Genomic DNA, 21,363 nt, shown 5'->3' with positions numbered 1-21,363 from the left:
CCCCCATCTTCACTGTAAGAGTCTGACTTCCTGTCCTCCGTGCTCGCTCGGGTTCCACGCCTCTGAACCACCTCCGTGCTCTTGGGTGCGTGGCCTTTCTTGGTGACCTGTAGAAAGGGCTCATCCTAGGAGCGCGCTGGAGGCTGTGTACCGCCTGACAGCTCACGCAGACGCCTTCAGATACACTCGGTCTGCAAGACAACCTGGAAGACACGCTACAGCGCGAATATTTAAGGACAAAAACGGGAGCCCCTGATCAGTCTAATGAGATCATTGGAACGCAGCCTCAGAGGAAGTGAGGGTCAGGGCTCAGGTGGGGCCAGGGTGGGCCCCCATCCCTGCAGTGACTTCGGCCACAGTGAGCAGAGCGGGCCACGGACGTGGTGCTGGGGTCAGCCTCGGCTGTCTGGTAGGTGTGGCTTTCTAACACCGCGGCAATCCTTGTTTTCCATGAGCCCACCAGCTTTAACACTGTCCCCGGCCCTCCACCCTTTATTCCAGGGTCTGTGGAGCGGCTGCCGGTCACCCTCATCCTCTGCTGATGAGAAGGTGTGGGAGGGCTCCTGGCCTTGTTCTCTGGCTGGGCTGGTGCTCTGCCAACTTGTTTCCTGGGAGACCCCACCCTTCGCCATATTGTCTTTGGCTTCCTGCAGTCAGGGGGCAGCTGCCAGGCTAGGGTTGGCCAGTGGGGCGGTGGGTGGTCAGGTGCCAGGCCAGGTCCCCCAGCGCAGGGATGTCGTCCAGACACTGGCCTGGCAGCCTCGGCCAGGACCTTGGTGTCCCTGAGCCCAGGCTGCCTCCATCTGCCAGGCCTGCGTCCTCTCTTGCGGGGACCGGGGGCTGGAAGCCTGTCCTTGGACCCTCGGGAAGAGAGCCTGGGGGTCTTGGGCCTACTGGCCAGTTTGCGCATCGTGAAGAATTCTGCAGTTTAGGGAGGTTTCGTGTTTTAGACACTGTGGCTCCTGCTGTATGGGGGGCCGGGTTTGGAGTTGGTGGTTTCCAGAATGCCAGCGCATGCCCTCTGCCATTGGCGGCTCTGAGGCAGCAGAGCCTGTCACCCCAGTTTTCAGAGGAGGAAGCCGGTGTGGCCGGAATCCTTCGTCCAGGGCCCCTGGCCCAGGCCGCTGTGACGCACATCGTCCTGGCTCTCCCCTGGGTCCCTCTGGGCCCGTTGTGACCCACACAGCTACCTCTCCGGCCGCGAGCAGCGCGGGCCCAGGGCCTGTCCGAGCCTCCTGTCCCCTGCCCGGCTCCACCCACCTGGCAGTGACCGAACCTCAGCAGGAGGGGCTGGATGCCCCTGGAGACCTGGCTCCCAGCTTGCCAGGGTGTGAGAGTGACGCGTGCATTTGGCAGTGTGCTGTTTGTTTCCTGGGGAGAATCCGCATTGTTGGGGACCCATGCTGGTGGCTCTGCCTTTCTGGGCGCCGGTCCGAGCCCTGGAGGTGTGGTGCCGGCTTCTGGGCTCCGGCTGCCCGTGTCCACATTCCGAACACACTCCTGTCTGCGGCCCCGTGAGCCTGCCTTCAGCCCGGGTGCTCCGCTGGTCCTTGGCCAGCCTCCCTGCCACAGCCCGGAAGTGGAGGCGGCCCTGTGGTCCGGGAGCGCCCCCCCTGTCCCCTCAGCCTGTTGTGTCGGTTTCTATGGAGAGAAAACAAGGCGGGCGCTGCTGGGGGGCGGGGCGGGGCGGGGGGGGGGGGGGGCCGGCCTCGCAGCTCCACTTCCTGCCACCACGGTGAGAGTGCGCCAGAGCCGCCCCTCCACACCGCGGCCTCCTCCGCCGCCTGCCCTGGGGGGACCAGCCCTGAGGGGGAGGGGGAGAGACTTGAGGCAGCTGCAGAGGGGAGGGCAGCCACCCAGGAGCCCCTGTCCTGCTGGCAGGACTGTCCAGCTGCGCGGAGGCCGTTAAACAAGGGCTGGGGCCTTGGTGCACCTCGGTGATGAGCAGGCCGGGGTCTGTCTGCCTTGCTGCACACGCTTCCCCTCAGAGCCTACCTCCCACCCTGCCTCGGCCTCCTTGCTGGCTCTGGGTCACCCTGCTTTGCTCGGGGTCATTTGCATGTTCGGGTATGACAGCCACTGTGAAGGTAAGGGGCCCGAGGCTGTGTCACCCTGCTCATCTTCCCTTCTCAGAGCCCCTTCAGGGCAGGCCCCCAACGCAGCACCTCCCCTGCAGGGGGCAGCCCCTTGAGAGCAAGACCTGCAGGGAGGCAAGGTCTCCTTCTGACCTGAACTCATGCTGCGAGATACCTCCCCTCCCAGGGTGGGGTCAGTGCCCAGGGTGAACTGTAGAGGTGGCCAGTGTAGAGAGGGGAGTTTAAGGGTGATGTCCGTGCGTTTCTTTACAAATGCACCCCCAAATTAGGCCTTCCTGATGATCAAAAGAATCAAGAAACTATTTTGCTTTTAATTTGAAGTAGGAGCCCAGAAGCCCTTTTTGATCTTGCCAATGTATAGTTTTATTCCTTTGTGGACCTACTGGAATATTCTTGGATCTTGGGCAGTTTGGTGAAGTGTGTTGCACTCCCGCGCCCATTCAGAGATGGTGGGGAGTAGTGTTCATGGAAACATGGCCTTGGTGTAGCAGAGCTGGGCTGCTGTGGGCGGGTGTGGTCTCTGCCCCCCAGGCTGTGTGGCTTTGCTGAGCGCTCTCTCCAGTGAGTGCCATCTTCCCTGACATTGGCTGGGGTTTTTTGCATGCATTTGCAAGGTGTTAACAAGTGGGCTTAAAACTCTTCCTTTGGCAGATTTTGTTCTCTAACAGATTAGCAAATGGCCTTCCCGGTCCCGTGTCTGGTGTGAGGGGAGGTCCAGCTGCGAGGCTCTTGGCTGGGACGCCTCTCAGGTGACAGTTGCAGGTGCTTCTGGGTCCGCTGGAGTCTGCCCTCTGTGGAAAGCCTTTGCCCGGCTTCCTCAGGGACCACGTGTGGCTGCGGCTGAGGTGGCCTGACTGCAGGGTCCACAGCGGAGGTGTCTGTCAAGGAGGGTGCCGGGCCCTGGTTCTGGGAGGCACGAGGAAAGTGCGGAAGCCACTAAAATGCAAACATTTCCCTTTTCTGCAGTCTTTCAACTTGCCATGGTGGTTTTTTATTGCTATTTAATGGCATTTCAAGTAAGAAAAAATCGAAAATTTAAATTCCTGCCCCAAGTTGTACTGTTCATCTTTATATTGTGCGGTGCCTGTTTTAAATGCAAATGCAAGAGCGTCTCACTCGGATGCAAGGCCACTGGAATCACACGGTTTGCATTTTGTGCCTCGAACAAACGTATGCGTTTCCTCCTTACCCGGAACAGTGGAAACACAGCACAAGCTGACTCAGCTGTTTCTTGGTCACTTCCTGCGATGCGCACGTTCTACCAGTCCCCTCCTGTGGGGAGCAGGCTGAGGGAAAAGAACAGGGCCCTTGTCCCCCCCACACGTTCAGCTGGGCCGAGTGCTCCAGTGGGGCCCTGGGCTCTGGCTGTAGGGCGGTCAGGGGAGCCTCCTGGGGCTGGGAGTGCCGTGCTCGCCCTGGGTCCTCACTCTTCCCCTTTACCTTCCTTGAGTCTCACTGGCTCCATTGTCCCATCAGACTTCACTTATAAATAACATTTTCCCGAAGATGAGATTATCAAGAATTCTAGGACGGCAACCGCAGAGCATTAAACCACGTGTGCACACTGCACGCCCACGGAGCCAGCCTGGGGAATATCTTCCTTTTAGATTAAAAAGTCAGAGAGCAGAGGCCCAGATTGCAAGCGCCCAGAGGGCAGGCCTCCTCAGACCCCCTTGCCACCATCCTCCTTCCTTCAGAGCTGCTGTGGGGGTCAGATGTCCTCCAGGGGTTCTCAGCTCCTTGTGCAAGTGTTAGGCTCTGGGGGACCTGGTACACTTTCCTGTTCTGTGTGGAGACAGACTGCATGTCCTCTTGCCAGTGGACGCCACTTGGGGATATTTTTATTTCGATTTTGAAGACTGAAAAGTGTTGGTCCTTCGCAGGAAAAGTTCCCTTGTCTGGGAGAAATGGAAATCTCCCAGTGTGGGCAGTTGAGGCTCTGTGCCCATGGGCCCCACCTTGAGGTGGGTCGCTGGGGCTGCTCCCCATGGACGGCCGGCATCACAAGGCGGGGCCTGAGCCCACCTCCCCTCCATGGGGCATCTCCCCCGAGTGCGCGCGTGTGTGTGCGCGCGGGGGACTACGGGCCTCCTCCGGGGGGGGGGGGCAGCTGGGGAGGTTGTTTCAGGGCAGAGATGCCTCCCTCATCCCTCTCTCCCGCTACCTTTCTTGGAGCCCCTGCTCTTGGTGGTTTTGCAGGATGGATTGCCTGCAAGGTCAGCACTGAAATGCAGGTCCGGTTGGGGGGTGTTTGGAGGCCACCGTGGCCCTTGTGCGTCTCCCGGGGTGCCGGGGTGCTCAGAGAGGAAGGTGTGGGGCTGGGGCCTGTGGCGCCTGTGTGTCTTCTAGCTACCCCCAGGGGGCCTCTCCCACCATTGCGCAGGCTAGCAGCGGCTCTTCCATGCTGCTTTGATGGAGTTGGGGTCACAGCAGGGCCCTCGGGACTCAGGTGATAGCCAGCCGGGATCCGGGACCCGGAGGCAGGAGTTTGGAGCCCTGGGTCCTCCGAGCAGCTCTGCACCGGTATCAGGCACACGTGCTGATGGCGGCCGCCCTGCTGCGCTGGGGGTACCTCCGCCGCCGCCTCTAGGATGCCAGCCGCCAGGCCCCCCCCTCCCCCGCCTGGGCCCCCACGCTGGCCCTCCTGCGGCTCTGTCATAATTGAGCTGCTATGCATAATTCATCGAGGGCGCTGAGCCTTGGAGCCTTTGTGCGTGGGAAGAGGGGCTGAGCGGATGGGAGGCTTTCTTTGCAAGGAGGCCTGGCAGGCTTGGGCTTGCTAGCTCTCTGGTCCCAGCTGCTCCTCCTGCAGGAATGGGTGATGGGGTGCGAGAGCACCCAGAGAAGTGTGGGGTCGGTGTCATCTGGGGTAGGAAACTGAGGTCGGGCCACGTGACAGTGCTCGACCACCTCTCGTGGTCCTGTCTACCTGCTGATTTCTTCCTCTGAGATTGAACTCCTCTGCCAGGCGCCTGGGTGGCTCAGTTGGTTAAGCGTCTGCCTTCGGCTCAGGTCATGATCCCAGGGTCCTGGGATCGAGCCCCGCATTGGGCTCCCTGCTCCGCGGGAAGCCTGCTTCTCCCTCTCCCACTCCACCTGCTTGTGTTCCCTCTCTCACTGTCAAATAAAATCTTTAAAAAAAGTAAAGACCTCAGCTCTGCGCCTGGCCAAGGCTCCGCGGGGTGCACCCGTGTCCCAGACCTGTGGCTGGCTTTGGATTCAGAGTTTCAAGGAGCGAGAAGGCCTTTTACTGGAAGGCGGCCAGAGGCAGGAGGCCCCCCAGTCCCAGAGGCCCGCGGGTGTGGCTGTTGGCTGGGTCTGAGGCTTCAGCGGCATCTGGGTCCACCCCTCGGCCAGCATCGGGGTTGATACTCTGTGGGGGAATGGGGGAGGTCTCTCTTCCCAGGGCCACCAGTGACCCCGTACCTGCCAGCCCTACTGGATTTGTGGTCGGAAGAAGTTTCTTTTGGCATTTTGCTCTGCAAAAGGCCCCCTAAGCCCCTGGGGTTGGGGCAGAGCTGACAGGATCCCCCTTGTTTCAGAGTGCGTCACCCGCACCCCATATCGACTTCCACAGTACCCCCTCGCCCGGTGCCTTTTCTCGGAGGCCTTCACCTCTGACATGACCGGTCACACAACAGCACACACGACACACGCACACACCCCATGTGCCGCACGTGCTCTGGGCACAAGGTCAGGTGATGGGGGCTTGTGGGAGGGACCCCGCAGGTTTAAGGAGAGCAGCTGAGGGCTGCCTGGGGCCCCCACCCAAGGCAGGGTGTGCAGCTCCCCGAAGGTCAGAGGGTCACCAGGACCTGCAGGCGGGCACTGTCCACGTGGGAGGCGCTGGAGACCGCACAGAGGTGGTGAGGAGGCCAGCACCACGGGAGCGCATGCACCTCCTGATGGCAGGCGTGGGAGGCGAGAGCAGGGGCCAGCTGAGTGGGCCCGGGGCTCAGGAGGCGGGAAGCAGGTGGCCACTCCCTGGTGCCTCTCTCCGAGTTCCGAGCTCTGTGTGTTTCTGGCTGCATGAGAGGAGCAGAAACTGCAGGCTCTTGCTGGCACCTCAGAGGGAGAGCCCAGCCCAGGGCAGCCAGGTGTGGCAGTCAGCCGGGGCGTCTGCAGGAATGTTCCCGGTCAGCTGCTGGCCGTGCTGCCCGTGGCCCTCCCTCCGAAGAGCAGCGCCCCTTCCCTGAGTCTTGCCAGTTCTTTGTGTGGAGGCTTGTGGGGAGGAGGGGTGGCTGTCCTTCCAGAGGGGCCTTCATGGGGCAAGGGCCTGCCGTCCGGTTCTCGGCCAGCCGGTTGTCCGGAGTCGAACTGCGGCGGCCCACACTCCTCTGAGCAGTGCTGGCTCTGACGCCGGACGGATGAGGGCGCGTTTGTCATCTCTGGCCAGGGCTGGAAGCGAACCGTGACGGCTGGACAACGAGGGAAAGACCGTCCTGCTCCCCACTTCTCCAAAACACAAGAGTACCATCGATTTCCAAAACAGCTTCATTGTTCTGGGAGTTCTGTTTTGTTGTTTTAGTGCTTTTTAACAGTTACTTGCCAGTGACTGTCAAGGAAGGGAAAGATTCTGTTCCACCCCACCTTGTCCCTTTGGGGACTTCCCACACATTTTCTGATGCTGAAAGTAAGGTTTTGCAGGGGCATGGGAGGCCTTGGTATCCAGAGGGTTGGTGGCGAATCCACGGGATGGGGTCAGGGTGGACATCCAGTGTCTGCAGTGAAACCCATTCTCAGTCTTGGGTCTAGTGGACACCTCTGATCAGGGTCCCAGACCCCCTGGCCCGGTGGAGACGAGCCTCTCCCTCTCCTCCTGAGGGTGGCTGGGCCACAGGAATCATGTATGTGCCCCCCACCCCCAGAGTCTGCAGAAGGGCTGGGGGGTGGGCCACCCCAACCCTCCCCCTTACACCCTCTGCTTTCGAGGGGTTTTTTGTGTTTTGACAGACAGGCTGGTAGGTGATCTCCAAGCCCAGTGGTGCAGCCAACCCCAGGGGGCTTCTCCTTTTGGGAGCTGGAGCCTGAAGTGTCCTTCCACTATGGTGTGCAGGCCAGGAGTGGCAAAGGTCGGGGGAACTTGGGGAAGGAAGGTGAGTGTCAGAGCCCTGGCTCAGGAGCATCGTTGGCCTCTTATGAGGTCTGATTCTTGGGCAAGAGGGCATGAGACCCAATAGTCCATGACTACGTGTCCTTAGAGAAGACTTGACTTACTCTCAACAGTGTGGAAGTAACAGAAAAGATGACCTACTTAAATTTTTTTAAAAGATCAAGGTGAATCTTTAAAATTGCTATTTTCACTTCATTTTGGGGTTTGGCGTTGTCTTGCAAATTTAATCTGCTTCCTCTGTACCACAATAATCAGAAATAGGTTAATTTAAGCATAATATGAAACACGAATTATCCTGTGGAAAATATTAATGGTACTTACAAAAATAGCTGTGCAGTTTCTAGAACTGTAAAATCTTCAGGAACGGTCCATAATGCAGGGCTTGGGCTGATTTAGGGTGGCTCTGAGCTGGGGATTTAGAGTCTACCTGTAGGAGACAGCTGGACTCTGTCACAGAGCATCTAGCATCCCCAGTTAGGATGTTGGGGACCGGAGGCCCTGCCCCTGCTGGGGCCGTGCAGAGTCTCAGGCTCATGGGAAGGAGGACGCTGTTTGTGCTTTCCTGCTGGGCCTCTCACTGGGCGGGGGGCTCAACTCCCTGCCCTGGGAGCTGCTCCTGCCTGTTGTCACCATCACCAGGGCCCAGCATGCCCCACAGTGGGGAGGGGGGCGGTGTTCAAGCCACTTGGGCCTTGTCCTTGAGTGCGCAGGTCTGGTCAGAGTGGCTACGCTCGCCACATGGTCCTACATCCTTGTGCTCAAGAATGTGCAGACCCCCATCTGAGGGTGGGAGGAAGGAAGCCCCTGCTGCCTGCCCTGGGCAGTGAGAGTGGTGGGGTGGGGGGGGGGCGTGGAACGACACATTCGTTCCAGAGGCTTTCAGGACCTAGCTTCCGTTGTGGGGATTTGCCACATCAGACACTGAAGCTGAGGCCTCATGGCCCAAGAAATGGGGTGTACGCTTGAACTTGTCGGTGGTGGCAGGACCTTGAATCTGAACCTGAAAGGTCAAGCCGCCATTCTGGTCCCTCCTCTGCCTCACCTCTGCAACCTGAAGGCTTGCTTCTCACCAAATCCAGAAGGTTCTTGGCCGCTGTCTCCCTACTCTCTCCTTCTGGAATTCCTCCTCTCCTCTTTCACGTCTGTTACCCTCTCTCATGTGTTCATCTCATTTTCCTCTGCATTGCATTTGAATAATTTCCTTAAGAACTGTTTTTATTCTGGAAAGTTCTGCTTTTTTTTCCAATCTGCGTGATCTTTTTTGATGTCTTACTCTTTTCTCACATTTTTTTCTGTATGTGTTTACTCATTTTGAGCTAGGTCTGTTTTAGCATTTGTACCCGTTGCTCTGTTGGATGAGGCCCCGGGGTCTGGCCCGCTGCCTGCGTGAAGGGCCTGGGGGTGTGTGCTTGGTGCGGCCCCCCTGACTCTGCTCCTCTCAGCTTCCACTGTGGGCTCTGGGAGGTCCGTGTAGGTCCGTGGTTACAGGTTCCCTGCATCCCCGGGGTGGGGGGCGGGGGTCCTTGACCCCTGGTGGCCACGGCAGGCCTCCCTGGGTCAGCATGGCTGACACGGCATGTGGTTTCCCTCCCCTTTGGTCCCGGTCCCTTGGGCTTTTCCTTTGGAGCTCAGCTCCTGTCAGGGATGCTGGACAGCCTTTTGTGTTGTGTGGGGTGGTTGTGGAGGACGACACCTGGCCTCCTGATGCGGGCTGAGAAGCAGACGTAGCAGGTGCCCCTCCACCCCGACCTGTTCTTCAGGGGTCACAGCCTGACAGCGTCGCGGGGTGGGCTGCTTTGAAGGCCTGATGACATTTCCGTGAAAAGTTTTCACCTCTAAATTTGTGGTCTTGGCTATTTTCTGCCGACCCATTACATGAGAGTGAAATTACGACATGAACACTTGGGCTGTTGGGCCCTCTCTTCGAGTGTCACAGGGAGACCTCCCGCACGGCCGCTGGCCCTGCCCTGTGCGCTCCCCAGAGTCCCGGCCTGAAGCCTGCCGTCTTTGCTCTGGAGGATGAAACCCACAGGTTCGCGCCCCCGGGGCCGTGGCCGCCTGCATGAGGTTGGTGAGACCGAAGGTTCCGGGTCACCTGGAACCTGTGGACCACCTAAATGCTGGGTCCTGCCTGCCCCAGTTCTAAACCTGCAGTGGGTTTCTAACTTGGACATACCACTTAGTGGTTGAATTCTGTGTTAAAATCTGCCAAACCATGAGAAAGAATTGCTTTTTAATTTAGTCTCTAAGTTAGGAAACAGATGCATGTATTCAGACTCCTAAATGGGGTTTTTCTATGACATCTCTACCTGTTAAAAGTGCTCACTTGTGCTCAGACACAATGGTGCTGATTTGTGAGAACTCCTCCCACTTGCCTTTCCAGGGCCCCAGTGTGGGGGGCACAGGCTGGTTCTCTCAGGGGAGCGTCCCTGAGGTCGGGGGGCCGGGGTTGCTTTGTCTTCTGAGTGTTCCTGAGAGTGGGGGGTCCACAGGTGATGCCGAAGTCGGTTCTGCTGGACAGGGTGCCCCCCGCCAGGTGCCCCGGTCAGGGATCCGACGGGGAGTGTCAGAGCACGGGTACTGGCGGGGAAGGGGAGGGGCCTAGATGCTGACACGGTGGCTTGAGAGCAGGGATCTCGGGTCGGTGCAGGGGGCGGGGGCATGTCCGCCCAGGCCCGGCACTGTGTGAGGTGGGGGTCTCAAGCAGCACCACCTGCCCCCATCTGTGAACTGGCACCAGGTTGAGAGAGCCAGCTGGGGTAGGCCTCCTGTGGTGCCCACTGCGCAGGACACCGGACCACAGGACTTAGTGGGGTGGGGGCCAGGCGGGCCTCAGGAACCACACGGACGCCCCCCTGCCCTGAGCCCGTGCGTTTGCATACAGCCACCCCGCCCCCCAACCTTGGCCAGGGCCACGTCGTCATCCTGGAATTGCCCTGGCTGCCCAGCTGGGCACTGAGGCCTCGCCCAGAGCTGACATAGGATGCCTGTCCCTTGCCTGGCATGGAGTGGCTTCTAGGAGCCCATGTCCCCACGTCTCCCCCGAGCCAGCTGCTCTTCACACACTCCTCCCCTCCCGAGGGCTGCCTGCACTCCTGGCGGCTCAGCCCTCCCCCACCCCCACGCTGCTGGCCAGTGTCTTGGCACCAGTGGGAGCCAAGCTCAGTGGGAACAGGCTGGGGTCTGTGCCAGGCCAGGCCCCGCCCATCATGGAGTCCTTGCCGCCGCTCACCCCACAGCTTAGACTGGGGCATCTTGTGGCCCGGGATGGGGCCAGACCGGAACATTCCCTGACCTTTGACGGGGCGCTCCTTATGGGTTTTGTGTGTGAAACCTGACCCTCCGAGGGAGCCTCGTGGTATCTGGTGGTGGTGCTGAAGAACCCGCTAGTCCGTGTGTCTCACCGCGAGGGGCCGCTTGGTGGCTCAGGTACCCACCTGTGCCCTGCTGGAGGCAGCTCTGGACCGCTCAGGCGGCTCACTTTCCTGATTTTATAACTTTGCTTTCAAATAATTATGGTGTAATTGGCCTTTCTCTCATAATTGGAGAAACTGGAGAAAGTGGGTATGGGCCTATGATCACAGGTCAGTGGTTTTAAAAACACGTAATGAAGTTTCCAATACTGTATTATGAATAGGACTGTAATCCTGTATGAAGCCTCTTTGCCGGGAAAGCTTTGTAACGGTTCACGTGTCAGCGGATCGGTGAGGCTACCAGAAGGCGGTCCTGTCGCTGCTTCGTTACCAGCACGTGGAGTTACACCCGTAAATATGTACGAATTTATTTTTTACGCCATCTTTTAATTTTTGACGTCCGTGTTAGTAACGTGCAATGTCTCCGGTGTTTCCTGTCGTCCGTACGAGGCAGCATTGGTGTATGTACCGAGGGGCAGTTCGTCTTGTAAACAGACCGAGAGGGACAAATACCGTCCTGCAGGTGTATTTTCTCTTTCTTTTGATTTTCTTTGTAACACTTTGTTTTCTGTAGCTTAGTTTATTGTGAGAATACAATGTATATAACACACAGAACATGCAGAATGTGTGTGGATCAACTCCCTGTGTGACTGGCAAGGCCTCTGGTCAGCAGTGGCTATTAGTCATTAAGTTTTGGGGTGCCCACTGTGTGGGGGGCTGGTGCCCCTCACCCCTGTGTTGTTCAGGGTCAGCTGTTCAGGTGTTTGGGTCCCTCTTCTCAGTTCTGGGTCGTGACTGAGGAGCGGCCTCCCTTCCAGGACGGCTGCACTGTTTCCATCCCCTCCCACGTGCTTGAGGCCCCTGGCCCCCCTACCTCACAGGGTGGCACCTCACCTTGTGGTTGGTGGTTCTGTGATTTTGGGTCTGTCTGATCACAGCCATCCTGGTAGGTGTGAAGTGGTCTCTTGCTGCGGTTTTGATGTGCGTTTCCCTGCTGTTGAGGGGCGCGGCCTCCTCGGGTCTAGCCCCGCCCTTCGCCCTTTGTCATAACTGAGGTTTTGTTGACTTGCACTGATGCAGGTCCCTGAGCAGATGCCCGATCTGCACGTTGTTTCTCCCAGTCCGTGGTTGTCTTTCCACATTCTTGCTGGCATCCTTTGAAGCACAGGAAGGTCTTGACTTGGATGAGTTCCCACTTTCCTCCTCGAGCGTTTGCTCCTCTCGGCAGTGTGGGTCGTCGCGGCAGCCGGGGTGGCGGCCGGGGTGGTGCCCATGGCCCCGGCCCTGTAGACACCGAGTGTTCGAGTTTTCTCTGTGATGGTATGAGGAAGCACTTGTTGGTAGAGAAGGCGCCCACAAGCAGTCTTCGCCCTGACAGGCCTGAGGGGGGCCCCCCACGGGAATGCTGGTTCTGGCGGCGCGGGCGGCCCCCACTTGGAGAGCATGGCGAGCACACGTAAGAACCACACACGAGGCTTGGGTCGTCTCCCTTCACGGAGCCACTGTTCAGCCACGTAGGAAGCAAGCCAGTGATGGGAGCGGCGCTAGAGTAGGGGCTTAGAGAGGGGCCAGACCGGCGGCGGGACCTCAGGCCACACTCGGCCACATTTGCCTGGGACTCGTGGCCCTCGGGAGGGTCAGCACAGGCTGTGGCCCTCGTGGTGGCCCTTCTTTCCATTTGAAGAACTCGGGTGTGTGGGTGACCCCACTAGGGCACGCTGGTCCCCAGGGGTGCCACCCCCCCACTGCTGTCATGTCGGCCCCCTGGAGGAGGTCGCTAGTGCGGCCAGTGACCTCACTCCCGGGCCTCAGCCTCTGCGGGACACACGGGTGCTGTCTCCTCATGTTGGCCTCGCCACTTCGCAGAAATCCTTCCCCTGAAATCAAAACAGCTTTGGATGTTTGGTGAACCGCTCTCCCTAGCTCCTGGCATGGACCGGCCTCGACTCCCTGACTGCCGACGAGTGCTGGTCTGGCCGGAGGCCGGCGGGGCCGGCACAGGATGGGGGGCGCAGGGCAGCTGTGTTCTGCAGGAGAGCACGTGCGCCCAGCTCTGTGAGCTTCGGGGCGCTCAGGTTCATCTCCTGGAACTCGTGGCTGCTCTGTGCCGTTCACTTGTCCAGAGTGGAAGCGGCTCCGTGCAGAGGCTGGTGGTCCTCCCAGTACCCGACTGCTTTCCCGACGGCCATCTCAGCCGGACACGGCCGTGCCGCTCGCAGGGCCGCTGCAGCAAACCCTGGCTTCGCGCAGACGCCCGTTCGCCGGGGGCTGAGGCCGAGTGCCGGGGGCAGGCCGCGCTTCGCCCCGCGTTGCAGTTGCCCTGGTGCGGGAAGTGGTGGGGGCGTTGCTCCAGGCCCTCCTCCACGTGCCCTGGGTGGGTTAGGTTTCGCCTTCACTCGTGGGCCGGGACGTGGCATCTCTGACGTGGCTGTGGCGGTGGCCCGGGCAGAGGTGGGACGTCTGTTGGCCTGGCAGCCCCTTTGCCAGCTGCTCTGTCATTGGAGCCCCGTGCTGTGCTTCCTTACCAGTGAGACTGTTGGAGGTCTGAGTGGTCAGCCTCAGGGTCAGGCTGCCTGAGGGCCAAGCAGCAGGGTCTCAGGAATGGATTGATGTTCCCACTGAAGGGGGCCCTGTATTTGCTGATAAATAAGCAAGCAAGAAGGAGTCCCCCCTGTGGCCGCCTTTTCCACCATTTGGCTGTATCCTCCTTGGTGTCTAGGCCTTTTTCAGGGACCCCATCCCCTTTCTGGGAACCCTCTGCCATCTCCCTGCAGAGCCCTGCCCACCAGCGCCATGGGTCTTTGTGTGAGGGTGCTCACAGATCTGGGTCCTGCTCCAGGACCAGCACCCCTGGCTGGCTTGGACAGCCGTCTCTGTGGGTGTGTGGAACTGGGAAGATCCACCTCTGAGGCTGGGCCTCAGAACCCAGGTTCAGATGCTGCTTCTCTGTCTGGGGCCCAGGTGGCCTCCCCCAACCAAAACACCCTGCTGGGAACATGACTGTGGCCTTCCAGGGCTCCTGGGGGCCCCTCAGCACTCCTGCTCTGTGGGGGACAGACTGGGGGATTCTTCTGGCACCAGCCAGCTGGTCTCTTGGACCAAGGCACGTAGCTGACCCAGATCTTGTAGGACTTGCTTGAATCTCCTAAGACTAAGAGGATGTGAAGACCAAAGTGGTGGAGTCCAGTCCCTCCTCCTCATGCCACACCCCTCAGCCACGCATGCGCCCCCAGCCTCGACACCACGAGAACTTCATCTGTGCTCATTCCCGAGCTTGACGACCGTGACCCCCCGGTGTGGCTAAAGCTGCCTGCTCAGCGCCAGGCCAGCAGGACCCCTTGGGGGGCACTGGGCGGGCGTGGAGGCTGGTGTCTGGCGGTGTTTTGTTTTGCTTTTGGGTGTAAAAACCGTTTCTGTAAAGTTTGACTCAAACCCCTTGTCTGGAAGTTTCAAAGCAGGGACCATCAGCACCAGATTGGCCGTGAGAGGGAAAGGGGCTTTGGTTCAAGACCTGTTGTTTGGCTTCTAATTAGTAATTAATTGGTAATTAGGCATTAACAGCCGAGTAGATGAGCAGTGTGGAGAGCACGAGGCTGAGGCCCAGCAGCTGGGCACTGCCCAGAGTGACTGTCCCTGTCTTGGGAGCCCCTAGTGGACAAGGCGGTGGGGTTTGCCCCTGCTCTCCTGTGTGGCCCATCTGTGGCATCCCTCCGTGGGCCTGTGAGGGAGTGGGGCTGGGCTCTGCTGAGGTGCTAGGGCCAAGGCCACGGGGGAGGGGGCGGGGGGGCTGCTGCAAGGCTCTCGGCCCCCTGATCATGGAGCTGTCCGCTGTAGGGCATGTAGACCTATAGACCGGGCTCAGCCTGCTGTGGGGTCACTCATGGCCGCTCCTGCCCAGCTGCCAATGACCCACCGTCTGGGTGTGGCCAAGATGCCGCGCTCCCTGTGGAGGATGCGTATGGTTGGAGGCCCCGAGTAGCTACAGGATCTGCTAAGTCCACCCCCACCGTGACGTCTGAAAGGGTTCACGTGCTCCTGAGCCCTGGGGAGCCTCTCCTAGGTCTGGGTCATTGGTCCTTTGTCCTCCTTGGACTCTTTGCAAAGGTCTGGCCCACAGTGAGCTGGGGGTCTTGGGAGGATAGGATTCTGCTCTTCGTCCCACCTGTGACTTTGAAATTCTCTTTCCTGATCCCTAGGGAATTGACCAGAATTCAGCCCCAGACCACCTGCACATTGGGCAGAAGAGGGTCTCAAATGGGTCTTCCTGATGTTTTTTGCCCTGGCGTTTGGCTGAGGGCTGTGGTTCTGTTGTCATCAGCTTGTGCTGGGGCAGCTGGGCTGCTCCCCGGCTCAGCTCTCCTGTGCCCGGCCGGGGGCCCCTGCCTAGACCTGGTTGCTGCTGCTTGAGCACACACCCCCGGAGAGGCTTTCTGGCCCCAGGGGCCGTGCCTGACCCTCACCTGGGCCTGGTGCTGCTGGGGGGGCAGATTGCTGCTGCTGAGCCCTTCCCTGGCTCCCAGCCTCGGCCCAGCCACTGCAGGCTCAGGGACCCGGGCTCTTCTCCTCTGTCGGGATGCCCCCCGGCTTTGCCGAACCTCAGTGGGGATCCAGAGGTCTGGGCCTGCAGACGTGCACACAGTGACTGGCCGCAGTGAGGACGCTGGTCTTCTGTCTAGGGCCACACTCCCCCGTCAGTGCCCAGGCATCTTGCTGGGTGGGCGCACTCACCTTTTTCTCCAGCCATGGTGCTTAGCACTGTTGGGCCAGAGGGGACCTGGGTGGCAGTTGATGTCAGCCCCGCTGTGTGGCGCTCGGGGCTGCATGTGTCCCTGGCTTTAGTCCACGGGGCCAGAGCGGGTGGAGCACCTTAGTGTAGTAAGAAAACAAAACCAACACAGTTCCCATCTGCTGGGGGGGATGGTCCTCGCTGTGCCCGGTTGTACATGCGCTCGCAGGTACCAGTGACCTTTGTATCTGTGAGCAGCCTGCACAACCGAGCTGAGTGTGCGCTGGCCTGGCGCCATGTGCCAGGGGTGCCCAGACAGGGCAGGGGGAGAGAGGGGCCTGGTGGGGGACGTCGCAGAGAAGGGTGGGGGAGCGGGGGTGTGCTGCCGCTGCCGGCCAGCCCTCAACAGACGTTTGCTTTGGGACCTCGGCTCGCCTGGCAGAGCTGGTGCCCCTGGTTCTGTGAGCGTCCGTAGCCCCAGTTCTAATGACAGAGTCTTCGGACCGTCATGTTCAATCCTCAGCCCAAGGCCCACATGTCCCCCAAGTACGCGTGGATAAAGTTTGGGGTCCGTGGACCTGGGTGGAGAAGGTGACTAGTATTCCCATCGACTTAGAGGGACCTCTTCCTCCTGCGGGTCCGCCACCCAGGGCGGCGCCCGTCCCGCCTGTGTGAGCTCAGAGCCGCCGTGGCAGGTGTGGGGGCACAGCCCCGTCCGAGCTGGCTGTGTGTGCACACGGCGTCTGGTACATCCGTGCATGCAAGCTGCTGGCACACGGTGCAGACCTGCCCGGCCTCGCTCTCCTGGACCGGTGCTCTCCACGCGTGTCCTGTCCTCGCAGCCGGGTGTCCCTCCTTTGGGCCGTCTGGGTCCGTGACGCGTGGCTGTGTGCCCAGCCGGCCTCTGGCTCTGCCTGGCAGGTGGGTGGGAGCTGCCCCCCTTCACTGCCAGTGTCACCCCGCACCGGTTCCCTGGAGCAGCCAGAGCTCCGTGCCGAAGTTGGGGTGTGGGCCTGGGCCTCGGGCCAGTGCCATTAGCCAGCATCTGGAACATCTTTTCTCCCCCACTCTGATCCCCCATGTACGGTTTTTCTTTCTGTTTGAAGGTGTCCGGGGCGGTGCACAAGGAACCGTGCATGAGAGGTGGCGGGGCAGGCCCTGGGGACCTCTCCTGGGTTCATCCCAGGGCAGTCTTGGGAGGCGGAGTGGTAATGAGCTCATTCCCCCAAGAAAATGTGGGGTACTGCCAGTGGCCTCTCTCCCAGGAGTCTTGCATCTAGGGGTTCCCAGATGCCAGGTCAGGGCCCACGCCCAGGCCTGCTGCCCTGCTGCTGGGACGTGGGGTTCTCAGCAGAGCGTGGGGGAGGGGACTCAGAAATCCAAGGTAAGCCGCTGGTCTCTGAGCCCAGAGCTCTCCTTCAGCCCTGCCCTGCTTCTGGGCCTTGGCATAAGCTGTCCCTCTATGCGTTTGGGGCTCAGGCACAGAATGAAGTATGTCCTTTGTGAGCACGAGGCCCCAGGGCTGATGCCAGAAGCTGCCCCAGCTCCTGGTGGCCGCTGGCCGTCTCGTCTGCCCGGCTTTTCCCTGCACTGGCCTTGGGTGGTGGCCACAGCCCCAGCAACCACCCTGCCCCCCACTCCCCTTGTATCTGATGGAGCCTCTGACATGACGGGGTCCCGCGGCCCAGCTCGACAGAAAGGTCCCATAGGAAAGTCACTCCTGCGTCATACCCCCACATCCTTGCAAACCTCCCGAGGCCCCTGGGCAGAACCTCATCGTGGGGTGTCCTCTCTGCTCTGTGGGGTGCACACTTGGCTGCTGGAAAGCCCTGGGTGGGCGCCCGCGTGGTCTGCAGCCAGCTTTTTTTTAGAAACATTTATTTTTAAAAATTGTGGTGAGATGTAGACAACATAAAATGTACCTTGTGCGCACGTGAAGCGTACAGGTCAGTAGCAGTAAGTACATTCACATTGTTGTGCGGCCATCACTTCCAGCCATCATGGAATTTTTTTCACCTTGTAAAACTGAAACTCTATACCCATTAAACATAACTTCCATTCCTACCTCCCTTCAGCTCCTGGCAAACACAGTATTTTTTTGAACTTACTAGTTTCGGAGGTAGAGATCAGTGATCATCAGTTGCATAGAACAGCCTGTGCTCATCACATCACGTGCCCTCCTCAGTGCCCGTCCCCCAGTTACCCCGTCCCCCCACCCATCCCCCCTCCACCAACCCTCAGTTTGTTCCCTAGAGTTAAGCGTCTCGTATGGTTTGTCTCCCTCTCTGATTTCGTCTGGTTTTATTTTTCCCTCCCTCTATGATCCTCTGTTTGGTTTCTTAAATTCCACATATCAGTGAAATCCTATGGTATTTGTCCTTCTCAGACTGACTTATTTCGCTCAGCCTGATACCCTCGAGTTCCATCCACGTGGTTGCAAATGGAAGATTTCATTGCTGTTGACGGCTGAGTAGTATTCCACCGTATATAGACCACGTCTTCTCTGTCCGTTCATGTGTCCGTGGACGTCTGGGCTCCTTCCACAGTTTGGCGATGGTGGACATTGTGCTCAGCCCTTCAGCAGAGTGGCTGCTCCGTGGCTGGCAGGGGTCCCAGAGGCTGTGTGTGTCCTGCGCGGGGGCGTGTGTGTGTGGGGGCACACTTGTGCATAGTGGCCCATGCTCTCGCCCTTGTGTGGGGCAGTGCTCTTCTCTGCCCGGAGCCCCACGGGTAAGCATCTGTGGGGAGTGGTGTGGCGTGCTGTGGTAGCCGTCCACGCGGTGCGGGACCCTCGGCAGGCTCTTGGCCTGAGGCTCGGGGGAGTAGGCCCAGAAACCCGCTCCCTCCTTGAGGGTTGTGGGCCCCCATGATCCAGCTTGGACCAGCCTTGAGAAGGGTCAGAAACCAGAAGTGACTGTCTTTACCTGCTTGCTGATCTCTTGTGGAATGGGGATGCCACGGGCTGTTGCTGGGGCTCAAGTGGGCCCTGCTAGGAACAGTGGCCTTCCAGGCCCGGAGAAGCACGTCCTGCCAGGGCTTTAGATCGCTCTCAGGTGAGAGGGAGCAGCAAACCTCCCTCAGGGCCTGTGTCCATGTCCTGGCAAGGCTCCCCTGCTGGCCTCTTCCTGCTGCTCGCTCACTTTCATAGAAGGTTCTGCTCATGGGGTTTGTCCTGCTGTAGGACTCTCAGAGGCATTACTCCAGCTGCCCGAAGACCCATCCCCATCCTAGGGTGGACAAGCTTGGGGTGGGGGGTGGGAGCGTGGGGGAGGCTCAGGCCCTTTCTCCAGAGCTCACAGGCTCGGTTTAGTGCTCCGTGTTTGCAGGCCAGGTCCCTGACTGGCAGCCTCACTCCCCCACCACACGGATGGGGTTCTGGCCCGTGGGCGCGGGGCGCCACTAGCCAGCCACCATGTGGGGGGGGGTGACCCTACAGCCTGAGTCGCGTGCACCCCCCAGGAGTGCTCCTGAACCTGCGGGAGCCGGTGCCAGGCCTGTGGCTTTTCTCTTGGTGAGAACTCAGCTTGTTTCCTCTCCTCCCTGCTTCCTATCTGCTCAGACAGGAAGCTCCACCCTTGCTGGCGTAACCGTCCCCCCACCCCATTGCCCGGCCGCCAGCCCCCCGCTCACCCGCTCGCAGGAGGTATCCAGGCCGCGCGGGCAGACGTCACCGGACGCTCTCCCCTAAAAAGCACCAACAAACGGGTCTTTCTTTCCTGAATGATTGTTTCATGTCTGAGCAGACCGTCCACAGTCGTCTGTGGGTACCCCCCCGAAGCGCCTTCTGGAGCTGGGCCTGGGCCTCTGAGCTGCGGGGCTCCGGGCCTCAGGGCAGCTGCTTCTCTGTGAAGACAGAGGCCAGTGCACCCTGCACAGGGTCTGAGGTCCTAGTATTTCCTCCCTGGGTCCCGAGGGCTGCCTACGTCCCAGAGTCCTCGACCCTGCGTGTTTGTCCCCCGAGAGGGGCTGCCGTGGGGTGGGGTGGGGTGGCCCCGTGAACACGCGTGCATACGGACATGTGCCGGGCTTGGTCGGGCCCTCTGCCCAGGATCCCGTCTGTCCTGTCTCTGGAATTTTGTGATGACGGCCCTGGTAAGTGGGGCACCTCCGTTGACCACTTGCCTCCCTGCTCTCTTCCCCTCCCAGGAAGCCCGTGTCCCCCCAAGGGGCCAGGTCTGTGACACAGTATTTTCTCCAAGTGTTCCTGGAGGTGGGAGGAGCCTTTCTTCTCTCCCCCCCACCCCCCCAATACTGGTCTCCCCTCCAAGGCTTCCCAGCTGCCGGCAGAGCGCCCCCCACATCTGCTCCCTCCTCCTGAGGTCAGGCCGGGGGGAGTGACAGGGCATCGTCCTGTCGGCCCCTGGCCCTAGGTGGGTGATGGCGCAATGGCCTGTGTGTGGCCCCCAGCACAGCTGCCCTGGGCGGGGGCGGGGGGGGGGGCACTGTCCATCCTCCACAGACGATTCTGTTTTCTCGGGAAGAGACCCTGTCTCCCTCAGGATCCTGCGCCATTGGGTTGGGGGACTTTGTTCTCCTGAGGCCAGTTCTGGAGGCCACTCTGACTAGTGTCCCGCAGACACAACTTGGGGCCCCTAGGACGCTGGAGGAGAACACGAGCGTGGCCTTGGTCCTGAAGCCCTGGGCACTCGGTGGAGAGGGTCGTCTCTCTCTCTCTCTCTTTTTAAAGATTTTATTATTTGAAAGAGAAGGAGAGACAGTGAGAAAGTACAGCAGGGAGGAGAGGGAGAAGCGGTCTCCCTGCTGAGCAGGGATCCCCATGCGGGGCTCGATCCCAGGCAGACGCTTCGCCAACTGAGCCACCCAGGCACCCCAAGAGGGTCGTCTCTTATTTGGAGAATGCCTTTCTCCTGAGATCTTGCCAGACGGATGCTCTGGCTGACAGCTAGTTGTCGGTTCTGCTTGGTGGAACCCAGAACTTTGGGGACCTGGGTGAACCCCCCTGATGGAGGGCACCACACTTGGCCAATGAGCCTGCCCGCTGGGCTGCCCCTTCCCCATCCTGGCATGACCACGGCGGGGAGGCCAGAGTCCACGGCTCCCGTCAGCCATTTCGGCACCAAGTCGGCGGCGCACAGACTGGGGGGCTGGGGCAGGGGGCTGTCCCCTCGAGTCCCCGCCCGGAGCTCGGCCTGGGCGCCCTATCCTGGGCCATCTGCAGCGGTGGGGTGAGGTCCCGGCGCGGCAGCCCCACGGAGCGCTCGGGGAAGTGGCTTGTCCTGCCCTGGGGTCAGGGTCTGCGCGTCACTGTACGCACCTCGTGCACGGTCGGGTCTGCTGGCTGGAGGCCTTGCCCAGAGCGCGGATATCTCCGGAGGCGCCAGCAACAACTTCTGTGTTTCTCACAGGTCTCCTCCGAGCCCCCGGCCTCCATCCGGAAAACAGATGACGCCCCTTCCCAACTCCCTACGTCTTCTGAGAAGGACAAACAGTCTGGCTGGCTGCGGACCCTGGCCAGCTCCAGCAAGGTTGTGCGGGGAGTGGCGGGGGGGGGGGGCTGCTGAGCACGTCTGCGGGGTGGGGCGGCCGTCACTGAGGCTCCGCACTGCAGCCTCTCACACCCGCGCCTCTCTTCCCGCAGAGCCTTGGCTGCGTTCACCCTCGCCAGCGCCTCTCCGCTTTCCGACCCTGGTCCCCTGCGGTGTCCACGAGTGACAAAGAGCTCTCCCCACACCTCCCGGCCCTGATTCGAGACAGGTGGGTGCCTGCCATGCTGGCGGCCAGTGGTCAACACAGGCCTAGGGACGTGGGGCCGGGGTTGGGTTCTGCCCCCAGGTGTCTGTAGTCATCTGCTGGGTGAGACCTTTCCTTTATGGGGTTGCCTGGAGTCTCTCAAAGTGCACACGATCTAAGAGAGGCTGTCGCTCTGCGTGTCTCAGGACGGGCCTCCCCCAGTCTGCGGGGCGCTCCTTCGGTGGCCTGAGTGCACAGTGAGGCGGGCTCCGCGTGGGCGGGATGAGGTGCCTGGAGCTGTGGGGCCGCATGGCCAAGGGAGCA

General features: G+C 60.3%; 1 protein-coding gene across 2 annotated transcripts in view; it reads left to right on the top strand.

Moving 5' to 3' along the window:
• Positions 1 to 21,363, top strand: part of SKI (SKI proto-oncogene) — a 68,630-nt gene that overhangs the window by 44,094 nt on the left and 3,173 nt on the right. For both annotated transcript variants that reach the window (XM_032395331.1, XM_032395323.1), the window contains exons 2-3: positions 20,715 to 20,834; positions 20,948 to 21,063. In XM_032395331.1, coding sequence (XP_032251222.1) covers positions 20,715 to 20,834; positions 20,948 to 21,063 — 236 coding nt within the window. The remainder of the gene's footprint in view (positions 1 to 20,714; positions 20,835 to 20,947; positions 21,064 to 21,363) is intronic.

Source organism: Phoca vitulina, unplaced genomic scaffold (assembly GCF_004348235.1).
Source record: "Phoca vitulina isolate PV1807 unplaced genomic scaffold, GSC_HSeal_1.0 scaffold2, whole genome shotgun sequence".
NCBI classification, from domain to species: Eukaryota; Metazoa; Chordata; class Mammalia; order Carnivora; family Phocidae; genus Phoca; species Phoca vitulina.
This window is presented reverse-complemented; position numbering and strand designations above follow the sequence as displayed.